The sequence below is a fragment of the Coffea eugenioides genome, chromosome 3 (assembly GCF_003713205.1).
Source record: "Coffea eugenioides isolate CCC68of chromosome 3, Ceug_1.0, whole genome shotgun sequence".
In the NCBI taxonomy this organism is placed as follows: Eukaryota; Viridiplantae; Streptophyta; class Magnoliopsida; order Gentianales; family Rubiaceae; genus Coffea; species Coffea eugenioides.
Genome location: NC_040037.1, coordinates 37,045,538 through 37,070,261, shown reverse-complemented (window position 1 = coordinate 37,070,261; position 24,724 = coordinate 37,045,538). Strand labels below are relative to the sequence as shown.

Sequence of the window (24,724 nt, the reverse complement as noted above, 5' to 3'; positions counted from 1 at the left end):
TACTCTGTTGAATCCATTAGACACTCTAAAAAAATGAAAAATTATAGTGTCATCATCGAAATAAAAAATAAATTAAATTGGTACTAAGTGAAAACAAATTAAATTGGTACCAGGTAAAAACTGTGAAAGTCAAAGCCCAAATTACATTTCCAACATAACGTTGCAGGCTCTTCACATATGGAATTGACACAGATAAGGATCGTTCCTCCAAGCACTCCATGATCTTTTGTGTAACCACTGACATAAATGTTCCGCTTCTAAAAAAAATCATAGGTTAGACATATTCAAACAAATAATTTAAAGTATTTGAATATACAATATAATTACCACTCCAACAGGTGTAACACATGGCGGTTTTCTTTTTTCAAGTTCATAATATTTTTCTAAACATATGCCTTGGGACTTGATATAGTTAAATGTTTTTATTAATTGTGCTAGGGTACCTGTATGTTGGATCAAATAACTCATCCCATTCAGCCTTTTTCTCTTTTGACAAGAGATGGAAGTCATGGATGCATTTGATTAACTCTTATTGCACCAAAAGTGAGAGACACAAATTCTTTGTCTTTAGTTTTAATTGCATATTACTGATCACAAATAGGGGTAATGTAACTGAAAGGATGTATAGCCCAATTCACTCACCTAAAAAAAATCCCCAAATTACAATTAAGCAATGCCTCAAAGAAAAGAAACAAAATACAACTAGAAAACTAAAGCTAATTTTTAAGCCTCTTGCAAAAGTATTTAGCCACTACGTCAATCAAAAGAATTTAAAAAGCATATGTTATCAACAACACAACAATTATAAAGTTTGTTATACAATTATTTGAAATTCATTGACATATTTAAAACTAAAATACTAATAAATCCAAAGTTCAAAATTACAATGTTAATTAGATCATGAAATCTAATAAATTTTATACTGAATAGTCATATTGACACAAAAAAAAATAATCTCATCTTCACAATGAAAGGTAGTATAAACTAATCCTTGTTAAATTAACCAAACAATGATAACAAGCAAAAGAGTAGATGAAAGGGGTTTGAGATGGAGCCGAACCTATAGAATGAAACCCATGTCTAGAAAGAAATGTCTTAGCAACAAAATTTCATGCAAGATTTGCCATGACTCCCATGTTTAGTGTGTTTGTTCAAAAATAAAAACTCAAAACACAGATTCCTTTTTTGAGTCTTACAACCACCCTCACTAGCATTAGTTTGCAATGGTAGTTTCCCTCTCACCAATATTTCATAATTTTATTTCCTAATTTTTGGACAAGGAAAACGATATCTAGATGAAACATGACTCTATATGATAGAAACAAGTCAAAAGATAGTCCATCTCCTGATCATGGTTATTGACATCGCAATTCGTATTGTAGGATCATACAATCTTATGATCCCGATATTGGCCCAACGATTTACATCATTTGTAGGTTCATAAAGTGGCTTAAAACCAATGGAATCGCTAGGGCTGTGTTTTGGATCGTAGAATCTTAAGATTTTATGATTCTACGGATTCTTTAAAATATTAGAAACTTAGGACTAAATTTCGGAATTGGGACTAATATTTGAGGCATTTTGCTAACTTATTAAAGAATGGAGCCCTTTATTATTAATATCCAACAACTATTATCTAAAATTAGAACTTCATTTTGGACTTTAGGGAATCAGAAGTTCGGAAATGTGATAGAAAAAAGGGATAATTGCAGAAACCTCCCCTGAGGTTTTTGACATTTGCACTGACCTCCTCTGTGGTTTGAAAAATTATACTTACCTCCCCTGAGGTACCTAATCCTTTGCAAATCCAGTCCAAACGATTAAAATATTGTTTTAAGGAGTGAAATTAGAAGTTTTTACCAAATTTGTCCTTTGTATTACATGTCCAATGAATGACAAAGTACTACAAATCAATTAACAATTAATAAACTTTAAGGAGGATAGTTTATAGGCAAATACGCATTACCTATTTAAAGTACCGGCTCTTTATGGGTATTTTACTTTCAAACATTTAATTTAATACAACTATTTACGCTCAAATACAAAATTTGTATTTACTTTCAAATATATTTTTGTTAAATACAAAAACTACCAATCTCTGTTCCGTAAAAATATTAATATAACACTTTTTCAATTTTAGTTACAAATATTTATGTATTTAACATAAATTAAATGATTCAGAATAAAATGCCCATAAAGAGCCAATACTTTACTCATGTAATGGATAATAGCCATAAAGAATTAATACTTTATAGGTCATTTCTTTTTTTAAAAAAATATTTAATTTATATTAAATAAATAACCTACCGATTTCCTTTTTGCAAGAATATTACTGTAACACTTTTTGAATTTTACTTACAAACATTGACATATTTATCATAAATTAAATGTTTGAAAGTAAAATACCCGTAAAAAACTGGTATTTTAAATGAGTAATGCGTGTTTGCCCATAAAGAACCGGTAACTATTTAAAGTACCGGTTCTTTACGGGTATTTTACTTTCAAATATTTAATTTAATACAAATATTTACGCTCAAATACAGATTTGTATTTACTTTCAAATATTTAATTTTTGTTAAATACAAAACCTACCAATCTCTCTTCCGTAAAAATATTAATATAACACTTTTTCAATTTTAGTTACAAATATTTATGTATTTAACATAAATTAAATGATTCAGAATAAAATGTCCATAAAGAGCCAATACTTTACTCATGTAATGGATGATAGCCATAAAGAATTAATATTTTATGTGTCATTTTTTTTAAATATTTAATTTATATTAAATAAATAACCTACCGATTTCCTTTTTGCAAGAATATTACTGTAACACTTTTTGAATTTTACTTACAAACATTGATATATTTATCATAAATTAAATGTTTGAAAGTAAAATACCCGTAAAAAGCTGGTACTTTAAATGAGTAATGCGTGTTTGCCCTTAAAGAACCGGTAACTATTTAAAGTACCGGTTCTTTACGAGTATTTTACTTTCAAACATTCAATTTAATACAAATATTTATGCTCAAATACAGATTTGTATTTACTTTCAAATATTTAATTCTTGTTAAATACAAAGCCTACCAATCGCTCTTTCGTAAAAATATTAATATAACACTTTTTCAATTTTAATTACAAATATTTATGTATTTAACATAAATTAAATGATTCATAATAAAATACACATAAAAAGCAAATACTTTACTCATGTAATGGATGAAAGCCATAAAAAATTAATACTTTATGGGCCATTTTTTTTAAAAGATATTTAATTTATATTAAATAAATAACCTACTGATTTCCTGTTTACAAGAATATTACTGTAACACTTTTTGAATTTTACTTACAAATATTGATATATTTATCATAAATTAATTGTTTGAAAGTAAAATACCCGTAAAGAGCCGGTACTTTAAATAGGTAATGCATATTTATCTATAAATTATACTCCTTAAAGTTTATTAATTGTTTATTGATTTGTAGTACTTTGTCATTCATTGGACATGTAGTACAAAGGATAAATTTGGTAAAAACTTCTAAATTCACTCTCTAAAACAATATTTTAATCGTTTGTACTGAATTTGCAAAGGATTAGTAAGCTCAGGGGAGGTTAGTATAATTTTTCAAATCACAGAGGAGGTCAGTGCAAATGTCAGAAACCTCAGGGGAGGTTTCTGCAATTATCCCTAGAAAAAAATTATGGCATCCCGAAATGGAGAAAACTTCTCCTCAATATCTGTTCTAAAGAAATCTTCACAAATTTCTCCAAATCTCCCATTTTTACTTTGTATTTCTTATCTTGATTTTTAATCAAGTACATCTTTTTATCCTTGTCTAGCTGAAATTGTGCCTGTGTTAATAACAAGTATATTGCTATATAAACTGTTATTCAGACATTTTAGTTTCAAGCAAACTATGCCCTGATTGAAATCTTCTTGTTTCCTGCTCTAAGCTTCATAGTTGCAATTAAATTGATTTGTTTCTATACTTAAGCTATTTAATGCAAGCTTAATTCTCATTCCTTAATTCTTGATTTACTTTCAATGTATAAATAAGCTTGAATTTCTTAACAAAAAAAAAGATATATTTTTTATTGTATTAATAATATGCTAGTACTAAAATTTGGCATTGGTGTTTTTTATGCAGATTAATTGCAGCTAAAAAGGATTGGCATACTACAGCAGACTTAAATAAGAATCCACAATGTGATTCAAAATCAAAACATTCGGACTAAAAAATGCAAAGTCAAATTTGCTGATTAATTGGGACTGAAAAATGCAAAGTCAAAATTGTTGATTAATTGCTATCTTGGTGTAGACTATTAGTCATTGTTCTCTTTTTGTTAGTTATAGTAAATCATCCTAAAATTAGAAACTTTAGGGACTAGATTTATTTTAGTCGAAATATTAGGAACCAATTTAATACACAGACCAAACATTGGAAATCAAAATTGCAATTCTCCCTCTAGATTTTATGTAACATCAAATACAGGGAAATAGATTCATAAGATCAAAATAATTTCTAAACTTTATCTCAAAGGCAATTTTTTGTTAAATATTCAAAAAGAATGATTAATCAATTTATATATAGTTAAATATAAAAATAAAAATAGTGTTAGTGTAGGACGGGAACACTCATGGTATAACGAGACAAAGTGAGGAACAAGGTGGAGGTGAAGGTGACGAGGGACTAGAAAGCTTTTAGGCAATGAGACGGCTTCCCATCCCTGTTGCCTGCCCTCGTTTCATCCAACAAGGTCTGATGCGAGAGTTTGGAACCAAATTGGCGCATTTCACAAGTGATGGACAAAAAATGTCAAACCACAAAATTTGAGGATGTCCGATGCAATTTTCCCTAAATAGCAAGAAGGCGCACTACTTTCATATAATTTTTTTTTTCAAAAAAAAAAAAAAGAATGGTACACAATCTTACAAAAATGATCTTCCCCCGCAAAGCCAAAAGGCAGTAAAAGTAACGTCTTTTTCGCTAAGTCAATCCAGGGGATATACCAATTCACCCCACCAAATCTATCCTTTATCACCCCTTTCCTCTTTTTCTCCTCCTTCATTCCTCTTCGATCAGCCTCCTCAGCCTCTCCATTTTCTTCTCTGGCTTTCATTTTCTTCTCCATTTCTCCCTTTTCTTCCTCTTTCCCTATTCCCCCAGCTCGCAATCGGGAGCCGGGGAGCTCTCGATCCATCGAGCCAACCACGACATTATGCCTTTCTCAAAAACCAAATAAACTAAATGAGTAAATAGTTCAATTTAGGATCAATCAGTTACAGAAATGGATTTAGCAGCGCAGCTGAAGCGGGGAATATCGAGGCAATTCTCAACTGGATCGTTGAGAAGAAGCGGGAAATTCAGTTTTGGGCGGCAGAATTCGATGGATCCCAGGCGGAATAATTTGCGCTTCAGTTTCGGACGCCAATCTTCGCTTGATCCGATCAGGAGAAGTCCGACGAGCGAGGACGGCTTGTCTGTGCCGGAGAATTTGGACTCCACAATGCAGCTTTTGTTCTTGGCTTGTAAAGGAGATGTCGAGGGCCTGCAGGATTTGTTGGATCAAGGGGTTGATGTTAACAGTATTGATTTGGATGGCAGGACTGCTCTGCATATTGCTGCTTGCGAAGGACATGTGGATGTTGTCAAGCTTTTGTTGAGTCGAAAGGCTAATATTGATGCCCGTGATCGATGGGGCAGCACGGTAGATAATTTACCACAGTTTGGTGCTATGCTTCCTTTTGTTTTGTTTTAGGATGGTGCATTGTTTTCTTTTTTTTTATTGTGCGGGAATTTTTGTTCTTGAATAAATCTTGATGTTTTGATTTGTTGATTTTCCTGATTGTTGTTGTTAATAATGTAAAGTGACGATTTTGGTACAAGCAAATGTGAGTGTTTGTGTGAATTAGGCAAAGAATTCCAAGATTTTTCTAATATTTGAGAAATGGAAGCTATTTTGTCGTTGGTTTGAGTTGGCATGTTTAATAAATGGTTGAGAGTGTAACTTTTAAAAGTAAATGGTGCATGTTGTGCTTGTTCAACAGGTGCAGATTGTGCAAACATTTTCCCTGCTAAGATTGTCCTAGTTGATGCCGTTAACTTGGTAAAACAGGAAAATGAATGTTGGTAGGAAGAAGCATATGATGCATAACAAGCAAAAGCAGTGGCCTTTCTGTGGAGCAAATGAATAGATGAATGAATAATTATTTTGTTGCTATTATTCAGCTTGTCATTTTGTAAGAGTTCTGCATGGTGACAGGCTGCTGCAGATGCCAAATACTATGGGAACATTGAAGTTTACAATGTTTTGAAGGCCCGTGGAGCCAAAGCTCCGGTAAGTGCAAATTAGATCTTTTTACGTAGAATTTCCTTTCTGATTGATTACTGATATAAGTGAACCATATTCCTAGAAAACCAGAAAGACACCAATGACTGTTTCTAATCCTCGGGAAGTTCCAGAGTATGAGCTCAATCCCATGGATATTCAAATCCGGAGAAGTGATGGTATCTCTAAGGCAAGTTTCATTTCATTTTTCTATTTGCTAATCATTCTTTGCCTGTGAGGCATAATGCTCAATGTGAGAAATTTCAAGTATGCATTAATTGTTTTACCTTGTAGTGGGTTTTTAGCAACTACTTTGTTTTGCATCACGAGGTCTGTCAGACAGCCAGAAATGCTCACTGTCGTGTCTGCATCTATCTGAGGCTTTCATGGAGAAAAACTAAATCTCATAGTGAATTAGCTTCGGAGAAGGTTATTGGAAGTGCTTTTGCTATTCAAGTAGGTGAGGTTGATATCATCTTGCATAAGTTCTTGAAAATTGATATGAGATAGCAAAAGAAAGTCAGTTTCTTACGGTTCTTTGGGTTGAAAATTCTGAATTTATGACTAATGGAGGTTTTAAGAAATATGTTGAAAAGTCAAATGAGAGGATTAGGCATGCATTTGTGAAAGCTTTAAGGAAAAGAGTTGGTCACTAGTTACGTAGTATCTCTTAGTGTTCTGTGAGTGTTGAATCTGCGGAAAGAGGTAATTGAAGCTATGAAGCTTGAATGTAACTAGTTGAAATTCAAATGGTCGTCATGGTTTTGATGAATCTTATTACCAAAATGCTTAGGTGTAGAACAGGCTCTGCTGATCTCTGGACGATAGTGTAATCCTGTATGAATTGTTTTGGATCGCTCAGGAGTGAGAACTCCATATTTTCAAGCCTTCTTGAGAGTAAGCACTGTATTGCACTCCTGATACGAATGTCCCATTCGCATCAACTCCTTTTTTTTTTTTGGTGATGACTGTACCGCACTAATATGCTACAGAGGCTACCTTTTACAACCATTGTTCCAGAACAAGATGATTTCTAAAAGCTATTTTGGAATTTGATTTATTTTTGGGAAGCCTGGAAGTGAGATGTATGAACTTGACAGAACAAATAAGACAAATTACTTAAAAGGCTTGGCTAAAACATTTACTTAATCTGGTTTATTGAACTAATGAAGGATCTCAATACTCTAGTTCTTCAGTCAAAGGGCAGCTATTATCAATTAAATCTAGCCTGGATTACTTTTGATGTTTTAGAGAAGACAAAATTCCAGTTTCTTTGGTTGTAAAACAAACTTCTCTCCAAAGCTTAAAGAAAAACAATTGTTTGGATTACACATTATTTTCACCTTATTTACACAAACTGACTTGCTTGCATCATCAACACATTTTTCAATCACTTTTTTATCTCACATACATCGCATCAAAAAAGTGCTACAGTATTTTTTCACAAAATTATCTCAAATAATTTACTATCCAAACACACATGTTACTGAGTTCGTCAGTGCCTTCTGCAGTTTCTTTCTTAATCTGATTGTTGATTTCTTAATCCTTATTTCAGCTATGTACGTGTCAAGGTAATTTTTCCCCCTTATATGCTAAAACGTCCTTTTTGGAAAAGTTAAACTTCAAATTCTCATCTATAGATTGGTATGGCGTAGCAATATCCATACTTGCATGTACTTCCATTCTGTGTAGGGTAGTTTTGGTGTTAATTTTTTGTTTAACAGATGTTGTTGGATTATTCTACTCGCAAGCTATTCTTTTCAAAATTTTGCTTGTGTTAGAAACTAGGTCACGTTATAGTTTGTTGCCAAAACAATTTTTTGGCCCCTTTTTGCTGCAGTGAATTGATTGTGACTTACAACTTTGGACAGGGATCATATCAAGTAGCAAAATGGAATGGCACAAAAGTTTCAGTTAAGATACTTGACAAGGATAGCCATTCAGACCCTGAAATAATGTATGTCCTCAAATTCTACCCATCTTTGAAATATTAGTTTTTTCTGTTCAATGCCTGACAAAACAATTGGTAGGAATGTATTTTTTTGATAACAGTTGACTTTAATAAATAAACATGGTACTCATTCTCTTTTAGAGATGATAAAACTGTTAGGTCTGAGTTATCAGGTCAGGTGCAACCAGTTTTTCCCTTGATGATGGTATCAGATCCCATTGTAGTTCTTTGTTGGCCCTCTCTGCTCCAAAGCCGATATTGTTGTATTTCAAATTAATATCCTATCCTATTTTGGACGTAGAAGACGTGATTTGTTGTGCTTGCACTACTTATAATGGCAAATAACCTGCTAGGCTAAATTCTTTGCCTCTCTAATTGCATCATAATTATAATTGTTAATGTACTTATCCCAACTATACAATCACTCTTCCCAAACCTATACATGCCATTGGAAAAATCTTTGGTTGTTGGTCTTTGCTAATTACTGGCTCTTTCAAGAGCTAGAAATTCAGTCTTTGGCAAATTCTGTATAACTGGCGAGTTCATAGTCTTCCTTGGCTTTGGTTGGAAGTGTTGCTAAGTAATCACTTTTCTTTACGTGTTTTTTCCCTTGAAGTCAGCTCCTGTTCTAAGAACTAATCTATCCTTTCCAAATTTTATTTGATTATTAGTATTTTTCACCTTTGCTCTGGGACATGATATATTACTGTGCTGCTGTTTGGTTATTCAGTCCATTTCGGAGTTGCAGTTTGTAATTGTTTGCTTATGTTCTAAGTTGCTTGGAGGCTATGGCTCTAGTTTTGAACTTTAAATGTTCATGTTGCAGAAATGCTTTCAGACATGAGTTGACGTTGTTAGAAAAGGTTCGGCATCCCAATGTTGTTCAGTTTGTTGGGGCTGTCACACAAGAAATACCCATGATGATACTTCTAGAGTATCACAAAGTAAGTACATGTGTCTAATGCATTTTTCTTTTCAGAAATTTGGTTGAGCCATTAGACCATATCTCCATCAACTTATTTTGGTTGTACCAGTGTACAAAATTGTTTTCCTCTGCTCTGGAATATGGAGTAGATTTGAAATGTCAACGCTGTCATTCCCAAATTACAATTTTAAACTAGAGTGAATTGTGTTGCCAGTTACATTTCCTTTCTATGGATATGAGATTGACATTGATCATAAGCCATTCTTTTGACAGGGTGATTTAGGTTGCTATCTTCAAAAAAAAGGGCGATTAAGTCCATCTAAAGCTTTGAGACTTGCTCTTGACATTGCCAGGCAAGTGCAACTTTGCATCATGTACAATTGCTTTTGAACTTTAAAGGAATAATAGTTCCCTCGTATTTCATTTACTGTCCTGTTATAGTTGCCTTTACATTTGGATCCATATCCAGTTTGTACTGTAACATCTTGCTCTGGTTTTCTTAGCAGGGGCATGAATTATCTTCATGAATGTAAACCAGACCCGATAATTCATTGCGATTTAAAGCCAAAGTAAGGCAACTAAATGCTTTAGTTAATTTTAGGGTGAGATCCTATTATCTGATTGAATTCTTTGAGAAGCACACTGGTATTAATATTTGAAACTTTTGGTAAGGTGCCAGAAATATTTTGCTGGACTGTGGAGGTCTGTTGAAGGTTGCAGGTTTTGGATTGATCAGATTGTCAAATATTTCACCTGACAAGGCAAAATTGCTGCAGCCTGAGATCATTGACCGTGCAAGTAAATTCTCAGAAAGTCTACTAGTTTTATCAATGCCCTCTGTAAAGCACGAGTCCAAATGGAAATTTATTTCAAGATAAGCATATTATATAGGGAAGTTGTTTAGCCTGGAACATGATTGCACGGAGAGAAATTAATATCCAAATGTGCCTTAGAGGAAAAGGCCCTTTTTCTCAATTAAGTTTCACAATTATCCTTTCTAATTGCAGGTTTGTATACTGCGCCGGAGATTTACAGGGATGAAATATTTGATAGAACGGTGGATGTTTACTCCTATGGTGTGATGCTTTATGAGGTATTCTCTCTCTCTCTCTCTCTCTTCTTTTTTGTTTATTTAATTTTTTTAAAAAAATCTTCATCTAAAAGTTTGAGGTCTGAATGCTTCTTAACTTTGTAAGATATCTTGTTGAAATTTATTGTTTTGCTTTATGCATTCACTTGGTGTTTACTTGTTTCTTGTTAAAATTCCCATACTCCATTAAAGCTTTAATTTGAAAATTGGACAGTTTTGGCCTTGCTTTGTGAACCTTAAATACAGCTTTCCATGCTTCCTTTTCCTTTTCGATGAAGATTAACATAAATACAATTGATGAGACACCATTGGGACACAATTTAGAAACTTGCTCTGAACTTATAGTCTGTGAGTAAATCTACATCTTTAAACGTAGAAAGTCATATCTATTTCAGGGAGAAGAACAATTGATTTGAGAAATAGTTCTTAAATTACTAATTATACTTGCAGTTTCAAATAGGTTACATGTGTTACACTGATATTGCCAAATGATTAGCTTCTAAGTATGTTTTTTAATGGTCTCTCCTTGTGGAAAGTATGGACAACCATCCACAGGCTAAAAGATGAACGTCTTCATCACATTTACCATCCCACAGCAACCACTATTTCTGCTAACATAATATCTGATAGCATTCTGTGAACCACTTGTCACACGAAACAGTTGGTTCTTTGGAAGCATCTTCCCTCAAATGACTCTTCATGGGATGGCAGGCTTGGTGTTGGTACCATGTATTTGCCCCTGAGTCATATGCACTCTGAAGTCACTCAAGAACCTTTTTACTTCATTGTAATGGTGCATGAGCTTTTCATGTCTTCATGGATGACCTCTTCTATCTCAAGTTCTGATTCCTTCTTTTATTCTTAAAAAGTTTTTTTCTTTCTTTTTTTTTTGGGAGGGGGGGGGGGGGGGTTGCTGTGCCTTAAAGATTCCTTCATATTTTACCCATTTGAGATTATATGGTATTTAACTACATGCTAGCGCCGACCTCCATTGCTTATCTCATATCTGCAGCAACCATTTTCACAATATTGCAGATAGTATTGCATAACAGATCTTGACAAAAGAAGAGTTTTTTTTTTTTGCTTTTTTTTTTTTTTAAATTCTGACACCTGAAAAGTTTACAGTGTTATAGATATTTTTCATGTGTGTTCTGATTCTGTGCATCTTTTGATGGATTGTCCCAAGCGCAAATATGATTTTGGAGTGTCAAGTCTTCATTGCGTTCTGTTTCATCCCTTCTCTTCTTCCTATAAGTTTCTGCCATTTAACTTTGACATTTATTGAAAGTCTGACTTTTAGATTGACATTTCCTTTAGAAATGATTAATAATTTGTAATTGGTTTGTTTCTGTTTCTGAATTCATGACAGATGTTGGAGGGAGTGCCACCTTTTCATCCTAAGCCTGCTGAAGAGGTGGCTAAAATGATGTGTTTAGAAGGAAAGAGACCAACTTTCAAGACAAAAAGAAATTATCCTTCAGAGCTAAGAGAGTGAGTCTTAATTATGTATTTGTATAATGAACATCTTGAATTGGCATTATAGAATATGTGGTAATTGTCAATAAGCTGGTATTATAGGTACTGTTTACCGCTGTAATGATCTCTTCATGATCTATGAGATGATTAAAAAACAAAAAAGTTTAGCAGTCTGTGCCTTTGTGGTATAATAGAAGAATGAGGTGTTAGCTACAACTTTGATTTTCTTCTATATCTTTTTGCAACCTGAATTGCATTATCACTTATGATTGAGGAATGGATGTAGGGAATCTGTTAAGCTGCTTACGAAGATCCACATATTCTTTTTTTTTTTTTTTTAAGGTTGATTGAAAAATGTTGGAGTCCAGAATCTGTGATGAGACCAACTTTCTCAGAGGTCATTGCGTGCATGGATAGAATTGTTGCCAACTGCTCAAAAAATGGATGGTGGAAGGACACGTTTAAGCTTCCTTGGTATGGTTTTACTGCTAATTCTTTTTTCCATCCCAAACAGCCCTGCTCAAAAAGCAAAAAATGAAAGGAGAAATTGTGGGCTGCTCCTAGCTTTGTATATCTGCTTCTGGAAATTTACCGTAATTAGTAACACAGCATGTATTGTGCAATTATGTTGAATTCGTAAAATGAATTTTGAGGACATTTCATCCGCCTTGTCGTTACCTTTCCCCTTTTATGGTTTTGAGCCTTCAAAGCTGTAAGAAACATGTACTAGTCGACTTGCCCCTATTCATGCTTTGCTGAGTAGCACTGATAAGCAAAAGAGCTGAAGAGTGAAGAGGTCAAAAGAGTTGCATGTGCATTAAACTGGAGATTTCTTGGTGTCAAGCATATTAAATCAAGTGCTTGCTGGCAAAGGAGTTACCCTCTGAATACTTAGAACATGTGTGGTGATTCCAGATATTTGACTATAATGCATGCTTTTTATTTTTAGTTTTTACCTCTTTTGTTTTTCGACGTTCTGCTCGCAGGATTTAAGGAGCATTTCAGTTCAAGCAAACCTGAGGAAAGCAGCAGCTTTATTGCTTGCAAATCCGAGTATCTTCAGAGCATATCTTGGCTGGCGCTTGGCCGTAAATGATGGTAAATTTTGGCAGCAACAGTTGGGTTAAATAAGGTGATAATATACTGGTACATCTCAAGAGATGAAATACAGAGAAGTGAGTTGTAAACATGGTTGTGGTGAAAATGTAATAAGGTTGTACCTAATAAAGAAGAAGAGAAGAAAATGTAATAAGGTTTCTTTTTCTTCTTCTTCTTCTTCATTTAACAAGAAACTGGAACAACATCCGAGTCTAGTATTATTGTTCAGTAGTTCTTTCTGGTTGCCACTAAATTGCTTTTTTGTATCTTCAAACTGAAGGAGGAGCTGTAAAATCATGTAATGTTGAACGAGTTGAACTTTGTTAACTCTCATGTATTATTCTTTTCTTGTTTTATCTTCAATCAGTGAGCAGCTAACGAGGTGAATTGACCATGGTAAAATTTTGTATGCAATTGGAAGATGTTCTGAGCAGGAAGAAATGTGCTGAGTGGAACATTTTCTGCACTGCCAAAATCTGCCATCTGTGTCAAATAAATCTTGGAATTAGTAGAGATTTTGAGTTTAATAAAAGGAAATTGTTACTCAAAAATCCCTTTTGTTGTTTGCTGTCAAATAAACTTGTGATTTACTTTCCTTTCTATGTACAAGAATTTTCAAGAAACAGTCAACAAAGGTGGAGAAAAATGAATTGACTAGACAAAATTTTTGCTCGTAAACACTTGAAATTTCTTTTTGGAGAAAAATTTCAACCGTATTTTACACGTCTGACTGTTCAACATTTTTCGAGAAATTACTTTTTTTATTTCTTTTAATTTGGTAAAGAAAGAGTACGCATTAGAGAAATTAAAGCTTTCTCTTTTTTAACCTTCATAACTAGATATCAAGAGATCAAAGAATTAGGAAGTAAAAAAAAAAAAACTCCTTGCATGTATGCAACATTTGATTGGTAAACTCATTAGTAAACTTCCTAACTTTCTAATAAAAAAAAATAAATGAGAAGAAGATTCCAATTTGTGTAGCCCAGACTGGAGTTTCATTGCTAATTGTGCTCAATAGTCCACTCCCACTTAAAGGCCCAAATCCAAGAGAAAGCAAAAAGTCTCCAATCTTAAAGGAGACAAATATTTCAGTTTCATTATCAATAAAAAAGAAAAAAAGCAGACAAATATTTAGATTAAATCGAACGGTGTCAAATTGTCAATAGAACAGCTGTGTACCGAAACACCAATACAATTACCACACCTAATAATTTCCCATCTACGGACCCCACTCGGTCACTTTTTTCCAAAAAACTCAGCTTTCTTTTTTTTTTTTTCCTTTCCCACCTTCCTTTTCTCCTTTTCGTCCTCGTACTAATTATTAATACTAATAACTAGTACTCAAAAACCCCAAACAGCTCCCAAAAACCTCAAACCCCTTCTCCAAGTTTCACACACTTCCACACACGGCATAACACACACACAGGCACCAAATAAATACCAGATCAAAACCTGCATTTTTACCAAAAATTCTTCGCATTCTAACGAGAAAAATTTCTGCTGAAAGCTCGGTACAATTCCTTAAGCGCAAGGTACTGTAAGTTAATTCCTCCCTGTGGTTGACATTTTCTTCAGTATTGGAGTCAACTTTCCGTTTTTTTTGTTTTATCCGATTAATGTTTGTTATGTGAAAAATTATATCATGATCGGAGTTGTTTCTGTAGTATTTGCGGTTTTTTTTTTGTTTTTCTGAATTTTGTTGTTTTCTGATTTAGTTTAATTTCCAGAATTGCTTTACATTTTTGCGGACATTTTTTTTTTTTGTAATTTTTGGATTTTTTTTTTGTGATTATTTCGCGTTTTCTAAGGCGATAAGCTGAAAAGTTGGTTCTATTTGGGAAGCGCAAGGTACTGTAAGTGAAGAAAATGCCTTTTCCTATTACGTCGATATTTTTTTTTTTCCTTAAATTTTGATTGATTGTTTTTTGAAGGTAAAATTTTGTTGCTCGGAGTGATTTTGATTCAGTTGCGATAATTATTTCGCATTTCTTGGGCGACAGGTTCGTTTTAATTGTCAGAAATTTCGCTTTTCCTCTGTGACTTTTTGTCTTTCTCTTCATATGTTTTTTTTTTTGGTTACTTGATAAAAGTTTTTTTTTTTTGAAATTCTGTGGGGAAAATGAAGCATGTTTGATATGTGAAAAGTTTTGGTACAAATATGTGATTATTTGTAGTTTCTAATTTGGTGCTGTTATGCTGGGGTGAATTAGTTAAGTTTTACTAGTAGGTTTGATTTTGAGGAAAAATTTCATGAGTTTTGTTTCTCAAAATGCTCAAGGCGTGTATGATTTTTGAGAATTACTGTGTGATTTATTTGTTGTTTGTGTGCACGGCCATGTAATTTTATGAATTTTAAAATGATCTTTCGCTTAATTTTGTTGTTTATGTTAGGTGAATAAAGTTTTGGAAAATTTGTCAATTTTGGGTAAGAACAGGTCCCATTCTATATTTCTATCTATTTATCCTGTCTGGAATGAAGCTGGGATTTTAGATATGGAATCTAATGCTAGTTTTTGTTGAACATACAAATGCACTGTATATGCTATATTTCGTTTTTTTTTTGGGAAGGCCCATCACAGGGAGTGTATACATTGCATGTATCTGTTTGTCTGCATGATATGTAAGTCATATTTGATTTTGATGAACAATGTAAGTACAATCAAGAAGGAAATGCATTCATTTTCATTAGTGTGTGCTTATTAGTTACTCTTTTGTGCTGATTTTCTTGCTTATGCCATGAATATGAATGGTACTGATACTGATTTTCATTGGTTTGATCAGCTGCTTCTGGGAGATGTGATCCAAATTAATCGTTTTGTAGAGTCAGAGACTTGAAAATGGCTTCTAGAGCAATATTGAGGCGGCAGAAGATTTTCTCTGACTATTTGAATGTTTCGGCTCGATCTATTCTAAGTTTTCAACACTTGGGTCACAGCCAATCTACTCCTACTTTGGAGTCTTGTAGTTTTAGCTCTCTAGCAAGTAGTTGTTCTCAGTTTTCAGATTGTTCAAGGGATCATAATGAAGTTAAAGTCAGTAATGAGGAATTATTAAAATTCACAGCATCAGGGAAGCTTTGGCGTAGAAGTAATGGAATCTTGCTGTCTGGTTATGGAAATAGAAATTTGGAGCTTATTTCTCCTACGGGAGTGAGGTTGATGTCACATTCAATACGTTATGCTTCTACAGCTACTGCAAAGCAACCTAATTTGGGTAGTGATGATGAAGAGGATGAGGAAAGGGTTTCAAAAAAGAGAAAAGAAGCTTCACCAGAGGAATGCGATGAAGCTGTAGTTGGTTTGAGTACGGCAAAGGCTAAAGCGAAATCAAAGCGGTTGCATGAATCTCAGAAAGTTGCTAAGTCTGTTCTACAAAGAGTTTGGGCCACACTTTTGGGAATTGGCCCGGCTTTGAGAGCTGTGGCTTCAATGAGCAGGTTGAGGAGTTACCTATCTGCTTGTCTGTTTATTTGGATGAAAATAATACTGATCAAACAATGTTTCTCTTTTCATTTGTATGTTTATCTTATTCCCCAATTTATCTTTTCTTCAGGGAGGACTGGGCTCAGAAACTTGTTCACTGGAAAAATGAGTTCAAATCAACACTGCAGCATTACTGGTTGGGCACTAAGCTCCTTTGGGCCGATGTGAGGATCAGTTCAAGATTGTTGTTGAAACTTGCAGGTGGGAAGAATCTCTCTAGGAGGGAGAGGCAGCAACTTACACGGACCACTGCTGATATTTTTAGACTTGTTCCTTTTGCTGTTTTTATTATTGTGCCATTCATGGAATTCTTGCTACCTGTATTCCTGAAGCTATTCCCAAATATGTTACCATCAACATTTCAAGACAAGATGAAAGAAGAGGTAAGAGTTTTTTCTGGTGAATGCTAAAAGTTTAATGTCCTTTACCTGTAGGAGGCCCTTTTTCCTTTTCCCTATTTCCTTCTCTTCATGAAAGTTCCATGATGGTCATGATCTTGGGAGATGGTGAAGATACTCCACCAAACAGGAGTCTAGCGAATTCAATATAAGCTTCAGAACTGATGAGAATTCTTGACATGTTTTCTTGCTAAAATCACCCCTTGCTGGTGAATATCTTTTTTAGAAAATTTGCTTGTATTATTTTCATTGGAATTAGCCACTTGTAAGAAGCTTTCTGGCCTAAAAAAACATTCTAAGAAAGTGTAAGAAGCCTTCTGGGGTGGATAAAAATCATTCCTGATAGATACCACTTCATAAATTAATTTCCAAAAGTGTCTATAGAAGTAGGATAGGCATGTACACTCTGGCCTCTGTTTTTGTTTGAACTACAAGTGCAAGCGCACTTATTTTCCTGATATCCATGCATTTTGCTCTTTCTAGAAGAACATATGTACGATGAATCTGTATGTGGTTAAAAGAATTGTATGAGGTTAACATTGTTACTGTGTTAATTACATGTTGTTTTGTAGGAAAAATTGGTAAGAAGGCTCAATGCGAGAATAGAATATGCAAAATTTCTTCAGGATACTGCCAAAGAAATGGCGAAGGAAGTTCAGAACTCACGTAGTGGAGAAACAAGAAAGACAGCAGCAGATCTTGATGAATTTCTGAACAGGGTCAGAAACAGTTAATGCTGTTTGTATAGTTACATAATTCCTCAAGACTGCTTTGTTTTATATCCACATGAAATGAAAATGCAGGTCAGAACAGGAGCTGGTGTCTCTAATGGGGAAATCTTGGGTTTTGCTAAGTTGTTCAATGATGAACTCACGTTAGACAATATAAGCAGGTTGAAGCGGCTTTGGTTGCTTTTTGGTTTTCTTTACCATCTTTGTCATGTTTATTTTGTTAAGTGAACGAGATTGATTTGTATGCCTAAATCTTCTAACTTTTTGCTGCATCAGACCTCGGCTAGTGAATATGTGCAAGTATATGGGAATCAGTCCTTTTGGGACAGATGCTTATCTGCGTTTTATGCTTCGGAAGAGACTGAAAAGGTGAAGTGGATGATCTAACTCTGTTTACTATTCTATCTTATCAAATGTTTCTACATATCTTTAGAAATTTAGTAAGAGAATGGCTTTGGAATGATGTGGGGGAGTTGCTTTTTTTTTTTTGGTGTTTGAATTGGGAAAATTGGTTTTCTTATGTTGACTTTTTAATTTGTTGAACTGTTCAGATTTTGTTGCTGCTTTGATCTTAAATATTTCCTGATAAAAGTTTTGTTGTCCACACAAATCCTCTGCATAATTTCATACCTTTATCCACATGAAACTGTTAATTTACTTTCCTCTGTATGATTAATTGAGTTCACAGTATTATCATTTCTGAAGATTTAATACATATTATTAATAGCATAAAGAATGATGATAAATTGATTCAAGCGGAAGGTGTGGAGTCTCTATCAGAGGCTGAACTCCGTGAAGACTGTAGAGAGCGTGGCATGCTAGGACTGCTTTCAGTGGAGGAAATGCGCCAACAGGTATTCTCTACTTTAACCTGTCTGAGGCTGTTTCCACTTCTTTTTTTTTCCTCCCTCTGAAAATTGATCTCAATCAACATTGGTGGATTGACCTTTCGTGAGGTCAACAAAGTTAGTACTTCATATTTGGATTGATCATTTAGACCACATTCTTTCGGCACCATATTTGGATGTAGATCTCCCAGTATTTGATTCGTGGGTTATTTAAACTGGTGATTCACATAGGAGTTATGTACTAATTTTAATGCCCAAGGAGATGAGTAGCTTTGGTAATCTTTCATGGTACAGAATTTACATGAATGTTGTGCATAGTGGAGTTCAAGAAAGTATAAATTTTATCCTAACCCAAGAAACATACAACACATTGTTCTTGTATGTAAATGGAAAAGTCATACAGGAGGGGTCTGCACTCTTACTTTAAAGCACAAGTCATTTCTGTATAATGAGTCTTCTTAATCTGGTACTTCTTGTTGAATTCCACCAAATGAAGTTGGTCCTTATTTTTTTCCAAGGTTGTTCAGCATAAGCCCTTTAAATATCAGACTGCATCCTGAAAATTTTACAATTGCAAAATTTGTTGTTTTAACTTTCTTCGCATTCATGTGGCTCTAACTTGTCATATAAAGTGGAAAGTGCCCCCATCCTTTTCCTTTCCCCACTAGTGGATTGAAAAGAGAATGGGAAAAACTCAAACTTTACACATGCATACATGCAAGCATGCATTCACCATATCTTCTTATATGCACAAAAACGTTCGACTTTCAGAAGAGGACCCCTTAATTGAGGCTAGTTTGTGTCACTTCTTTGTTCTAGATTTTCTACTGAATTATCATACTGGGAATTAAAAAAAATTACTTTGGCATATCCTTGCAGCTTCGTGACTGGTTAGATTTGTCACTCAATCACTCTGTGCCATCTTCACTTATGATCCTTTCAAGGTACACAAACAACATTGTTGTTCAGTTTCAACTCCTGTATTGGCTATTGCTGATCTAATTGTCTATATGTTGTAAATAGAGCTTTTACTGTTTCTGGGAAGGTGAAGCCTGAGGAAGCAGTACGGGCTACATTGTCTTCACTCCCTGACGAAATTGTGGATACTGTGGGCACAGAAGACTCTGTTTCTGAGAGGAGAAGAAAACTAGAGTTCCTGGAGATGGAAGAGGAGCTCATCAAGGTAAATTTTCTAAATCTTATTTCTTTTTCTCAGTCCTATGTTTCTTGAAATCGGCTGGAAAGCTTTTTAGCCTCATAAATTCAGCTTTGATTTGATGACTGTATTGCAATTAACTGCAGGAGGAGGAAGAAAAAGAGGAAGAAGAGCTAGCCAGAAAGAAGGAAAGTGTTGGTAGTCGAGAGGATGTGGCTTTGAAAGAGATGACTATTCCAACAGCTAGGGAAGCACAAGAACGAGCTAGAGCAAGAGCATTAGACAAGCGAGACCAGCTTTGCGAAATTAGTCGTGCATTGGCTGTTTTAGCTTCTGCTTCTGTAAGAATGGCTCATAAATTTGTTCTGTTTGACATCCGATATTTTCATGAAAAATTGGTTCTAGTTAATTCCTTTGTGTTGTATTCTTCAGTCTGTGAGCAGAGAGCGTGAAGCATTTCTGAGGCTTGTCAATAAAGAGGTATGGTTAAAGCAATTTACCTCCTAAATTTTGGTAAAGGGAAAAAAAAAAAACAGAGAGAGAATTTTTGTTTTCTGAATGAGCAATCAATTTCTTTACCATTCGTTTAACTGCTTTGTTTATGACTTCCTATGGAGACATGGGTTTCTGAAAAGTTGACATTTTTGTTCATGCTTTTGGGACAGTCTGATTCTTTGACCTTCAAATATCTCAGTGGGAAACTAGTTTTTACACTTTTGCTGATTGTTACTCTGTTACAGTTGCTGCTTGTGCCATGGATTCTATGGATGTTAAATTTGCTAAGATAGCAATGAAAAAGTGAATAGGTTTAGCTCATTAAAGCAAATGAACTTGTAAATTCTGTATCTTGTTTTGGGTCTTTTGTGTTTGTTCTTTTATTTGTGTCGTATCCAATCCTTATTAGTCAATAGTTCTAGCCTTTGTTGGACTCTGTATTTGGATAACTGAGCCTTACTGCCTGAATTTTGAACATGCTATGTTCATTGCTGTTGAAGTATTTTGTATATTTTGTTTAACCTTTACATAATGGATAAGAGCTTAGAAGATAGGTACGTTTTGTTGTTACAATTTTATACCTTGTTATGGTTCTAGGTTGTCTAAGACTTGTTGGCATGATACCACTGTAGTTAATTGAATGCTTGGTTGGGGAAATATTCTGGGCTGAGTTTCTGGTGACAAGAATATAAACTGATCTCATAAAGCATAAAAAAAGATTAAACTTTCTCAGAGTAGAGTTTCTTCATCTTGCCAGATCGAACTTTACAACAGCATGGTAGATAAAGAAGGCACAGAGGCTGAAGTAGAAGCAATGAAGGCATATAGAGCTGCTCGTGTTGAAACTGAAGATGCTAATGAAGCTGATACAGACGAGGTTTCATCTGCACTAATTGACAAGGTAAAACTTTTATGTTCCTTAAAACAACTAAACCAGGCCTCCCCTGAGGGGAGTATCAAAAGCAAAACGAAAATAGAAGTCAAAAGAAAGAAAAGGAAAAACAGAAAAGAGAAAAAATGTTAGAAAACAAGAACAAGAGCATATAGAAACTTACCATCTATAATCATCTGAAAATGTGCTTTGTTGCAACAAACAGGTTGATGCCATGCTACAGAACCTTGAGAAAGAAATTGATGATGTGGATGCACAGATTGGTGATCATTGGCGAGTGCTTGACAGGTGACTAAAGTCCCTTGTGGATTATACTTACTTTGCTTATTGTGTAGCTGGTTGTGCCTTGTTTCAAAATTCCCATTCTTACATACAGACTAATATAAAGATGCAGTTAACTGGCTGGTGATTATGTTTTCTGACTTCATTAGAAAACTTAATAATGGTGATTCAATTTGCTGACTCACAAGATCAATACTTTGACAAATATTAGGAACATAATGCCTTTGGCAAACATTTATATTGTTAAAAGTTGAGCTTTAAGAAAACTGGTATGAATAAAATTTGTAAATCAATTAAAGATGTGGAGATAGTGAGGTAGTTTTTTTCAAATATTTTTGATCCGTTGTTGGATGTGTCCTTTGTTTTTTCTCTGGATTTTTGGTCTTTCCTTGTGAATTCTCGTCTTCTCTCATCGAAGATTCTTTTAGAGAGATTAGGCACCTATTGAGTAACAAGCATGTAACTTCAGGTTGTTTTAGTTGTTTATAAGATAAACTTAGCCATTTAACTACAATGAGCGACATCTACTCAATACAATTGGGGCTCTGTTTTAATTAACAATACTCCATTTATACAAGTCTATGATTACTGCTGCCCTTTTGTAGAGATCATGATGGGAAAGTTACTCCGGAGGAGGTGGCAGCTGCAGCGATGTACTTGAAAGATACTTTAGGCAAAGAAGGGGTTCAAGAACTCATTAGCAACCTTTCAAAAGATAGAGGTAAGTGCAGATATCTCCCACTCGCCTGTGATATTCCATATTATGAGTTTGCTTTGTTGGTTTATGTTTTGGGTTGTATGTTGAGAGAGCTTGTGAACCCAATTAACCAACCAAGGCTTTTGGGGATAGATTTGAGTGCTAGAGAAGCTCATGAGCTCAGAGATCATTCCTTCTATACTGGACCTTCCCCCCCTCTTCCTCCTCCCTCCCTCCCCCGCCCCGCCCCCCAAAAAAAAAAACGGCTTCCACAGCAAGGGGCAGGGTCAAACAAATTGTGCCTAGCTAGTACAACTTCTAGACATTTATGCGGCTTTAGCTAGTACAACTTCTATAGTGCAGTGTTTATGCTAGTTAAAATGAAGTGGGTAATGTGCTGAATGTCCCTGCTGAACATTCGAATGTATATTATCGAAACGGCTTATCATAAAGTAGGTCTTTCTGTTTGAACACCATTTCCCTTTAGAAAAAATATATATCTTATTAGGTTCCTGCTATTGTCCTGTGAACAATCTTGTGATGCAAAACTGGAATCTTTTTATGCCAAGACAGATTGTTGAACAAGTGACCTTTACTGATTTCAATTTGGTAGTTTTTGGATCTTCAAATTCGGTAGATTCTATGTGCTTTCAGACTCAGCTTTCTCAGTTCTTACTGAAGGAATTCTGCTTGGTCCTTTTTGATATGTGGTTTTCATGATTTTTGTGGATAACAGATGGAAAGATTCTTGTCGAAGATATAGTGAAGTTGGGCGGTCGAGCTGAGGAGGATAATACAGCTGAATCTGAAGGACTCTAGGGGATAACTCCGCCAGTTTCTACTAATGTGAATATGCTAATACTTCAGGTTTTGTATCCTTGTTAACACAGTAATGGAAAGCTTAACTTCTGCCGCTGAGCCTCTCTTCTTGAATCTTTTGCAATGACTATCGTCCGCTGGTGACTCGTATCTCTACATGGGAGTTAATACTTCCCAAGCCACAGTCGAGAGCACTTCCCAAGCACTAATCTAACTGATGTACGCTTCATGCTAGCCTCATAAGCTAGTACTGCCGGATTATAGCAAGAAATATACTAAGTTAGACATGTTCTAATGATTTAGTACTCGGTACTTTCATGATGCTTGTTTCCAGTCATACAACTGCATCAAAAAACTCAATTGAAAAAAAAGCCATCACAGGGAGTGTATACATTGCATGTATCTGTTTGTCTGCATGATATGCAAGTCATATTTGATTTTGATGAACAATATAAGTACAATCAAGAAGGAAATGCATTCATTTTCATTAGTGTGTGCTTGCTAGTTACTCTTTTGCGCTGATTTTCTTGCTTATGCCATGAATATGAATGGTACTGATACTGATTATCATTGGTTTGATCAGGTGCTTCTGGGAGATGTGATCCAATTAATCGTTTTGTGGCGTCAGAGACTTGAAAATGGCTTCTAGAGCAATATTGAGGCGGCAGAAGATTTTCTCTGACTATTTGAATGTTTGGGCTCGATCTATTCTAAGTTTTCAACACTTGGGTCACAGCCAATCTGCTCCTAATTTGGAGTCTCGTAGTTTTAGCTCTCTAGCAACTAGTTGTTCTCAGTTTTCAGATTGCTCAGGGGATCATAATGAAGTTAAAGAAATCTTGCTGTCTGGCTATGGAAATAGAAATTTGGAGCTTATTTCTCCTATTCAATACGTTATGCTTCTACAGTTGTGTACTTTCATGAAATTGAGTTTTTCAATGCAGTTGTGTGACATATTTTACGTAGTCTATTGTACAATAATATTACTTTATTGTACGCATAATTTCAGTCTTCAGCTATAGTCAATGGCAGTAGTACTTTTTGGTCCCATTTCACTTCTTTAGAAGCAAGTTTGGACAGGACAGATGATGGGTTTTCAAGAAACCTGAACTTCTAATTTGCGTGCTAATGTCAGTTAATTCGTTACAGCAAAGAAAAGATGTACGAAAGAAATCTTAAAGCCTGATCAATGATATCTGAACATGTATGGAGATTTGTTCTTGACTTGTAGTTTCTACCACCCTCTAATTGCTCATTTTGTTTTTCTTTTTGGTACATTGCAGGAGCTAGCCCTGGATCTATGGTACATTGTACGCATGAATTTTATTCATATACAAATACAATGATGTACGTAAGTGCAAATCTAACTTCTGAACGAAATACAACAACGGTGCTAATTGAACCAAAAGCCATCCTTACAATTATTTTGTAAGGGCTAATATAAGAACCGGAATAATTTTCCAAATATCCAATTTCTTTTCCATGAGAGAATAGAAGAAAATCTTCTAACCATTTCTTTAGTCGAAAGCCGATGACGGGGAAACTTTTGCTAGGATTATATGTCAAAGGCGATCGATTTATTGGGTTTCCTTGCTCAAAGATCATGCTTAGGAATAATTACATTTATCTCCCTTGAGATTTAGCCAAACTACGAAATTATCCGTGAGATTTGGCGAAATTATGAAGCCAACCTTCAAGCTTATAAATCTATAACAACTACCCATTTATTGTTAATCAATAGATGTTTGACCGTTTATTTTGGTGATGTCAGCAAAAAGTATGCAATGCAAGTTCCAATTAGGATTGTCAATGGGGTTGAGTCAGTTCAAGTTAAAAAAAGTCCTATGAACCTAACCTTTCATTGATTTGGATTAAATTTGGTTCTAAATATTAGATCCTAATTAAATGTGAATTGAGATTGGACCTTATTAGACTCAAAACGGATATAGGCCCGATTCTTTAATTTGCACACACACACACACACACATATATATATATATATATATATAAATAATATTAATGCTTTATACTCATGATTATGTATCAAAATATATA

General features: G+C 34.6%; 2 protein-coding genes and 1 pseudogene across 7 annotated transcripts; 2 read left to right on the top strand and 1 right to left on the bottom strand.

Moving 5' to 3' along the window:
- LOC113766525 overlaps window positions 1-5,201 on the bottom strand; it is a 28,326-nt pseudogene extending 23,125 nt beyond the window's left edge.
- On the top strand, window positions 5,097-13,196 carry LOC113764518 (integrin-linked protein kinase 1-like). The gene is made up of 12 exons (XM_027308438.1): window positions 5,097-5,708; window positions 6,264-6,338; window positions 6,415-6,519; window positions 8,201-8,286; window positions 9,107-9,224; window positions 9,479-9,558; window positions 9,712-9,774; window positions 9,885-10,003; window positions 10,213-10,298; window positions 11,665-11,786; window positions 12,114-12,245; window positions 12,758-13,196. The coding sequence occupies exons 1-12, from the start codon at window positions 5,289-5,291 to the stop codon at window positions 12,762-12,764; spliced, it is 1,413 nt and encodes a 470-aa protein (XP_027164239.1). The 5' UTR covers window positions 5,097-5,288; the 3' UTR covers window positions 12,765-13,196.
- A 1,042-nt stretch (window positions 13,197-14,238) lies between these two features.
- On the top strand, window positions 14,239-23,634 carry LOC113765131 (mitochondrial proton/calcium exchanger protein-like). 6 transcript variants are annotated; one of them, XM_027309205.1, is made up of 18 exons: window positions 14,239-14,401; window positions 14,678-14,717; window positions 14,801-14,869; window positions 15,651-16,305; window positions 16,422-16,734; window positions 17,322-17,468; window positions 17,553-17,641; window positions 17,757-17,849; window positions 18,208-18,334; window positions 19,208-19,272; window positions 19,352-19,511; window positions 19,631-19,825; window positions 19,917-19,964; window positions 20,737-20,880; window positions 21,077-21,159; window positions 21,759-21,874; window positions 22,587-22,717; window positions 23,253-23,634. In XM_027309205.1, exons 4-17 carry the CDS (start codon window positions 15,707-15,709, stop codon window positions 22,667-22,669), a joined length of 2,262 nt encoding a protein of 753 aa, XP_027165006.1. In that variant the 5' UTR covers window positions 14,239-14,401; window positions 14,678-14,717; window positions 14,801-14,869; window positions 15,651-15,706; the 3' UTR covers window positions 22,670-22,717; window positions 23,253-23,634. The 6 variants fall into 6 exon arrangements, with proteins under 6 accessions (XP_027165006.1, XP_027165005.1, XP_027165008.1 ...); XM_027309204.1 differs by having other exon boundaries at window positions 14,678-14,722; XM_027309207.1 differs by lacking the exon at window positions 14,678-14,717.
- Window positions 23,635-24,724: the final 1,090 nt, after the last annotated feature.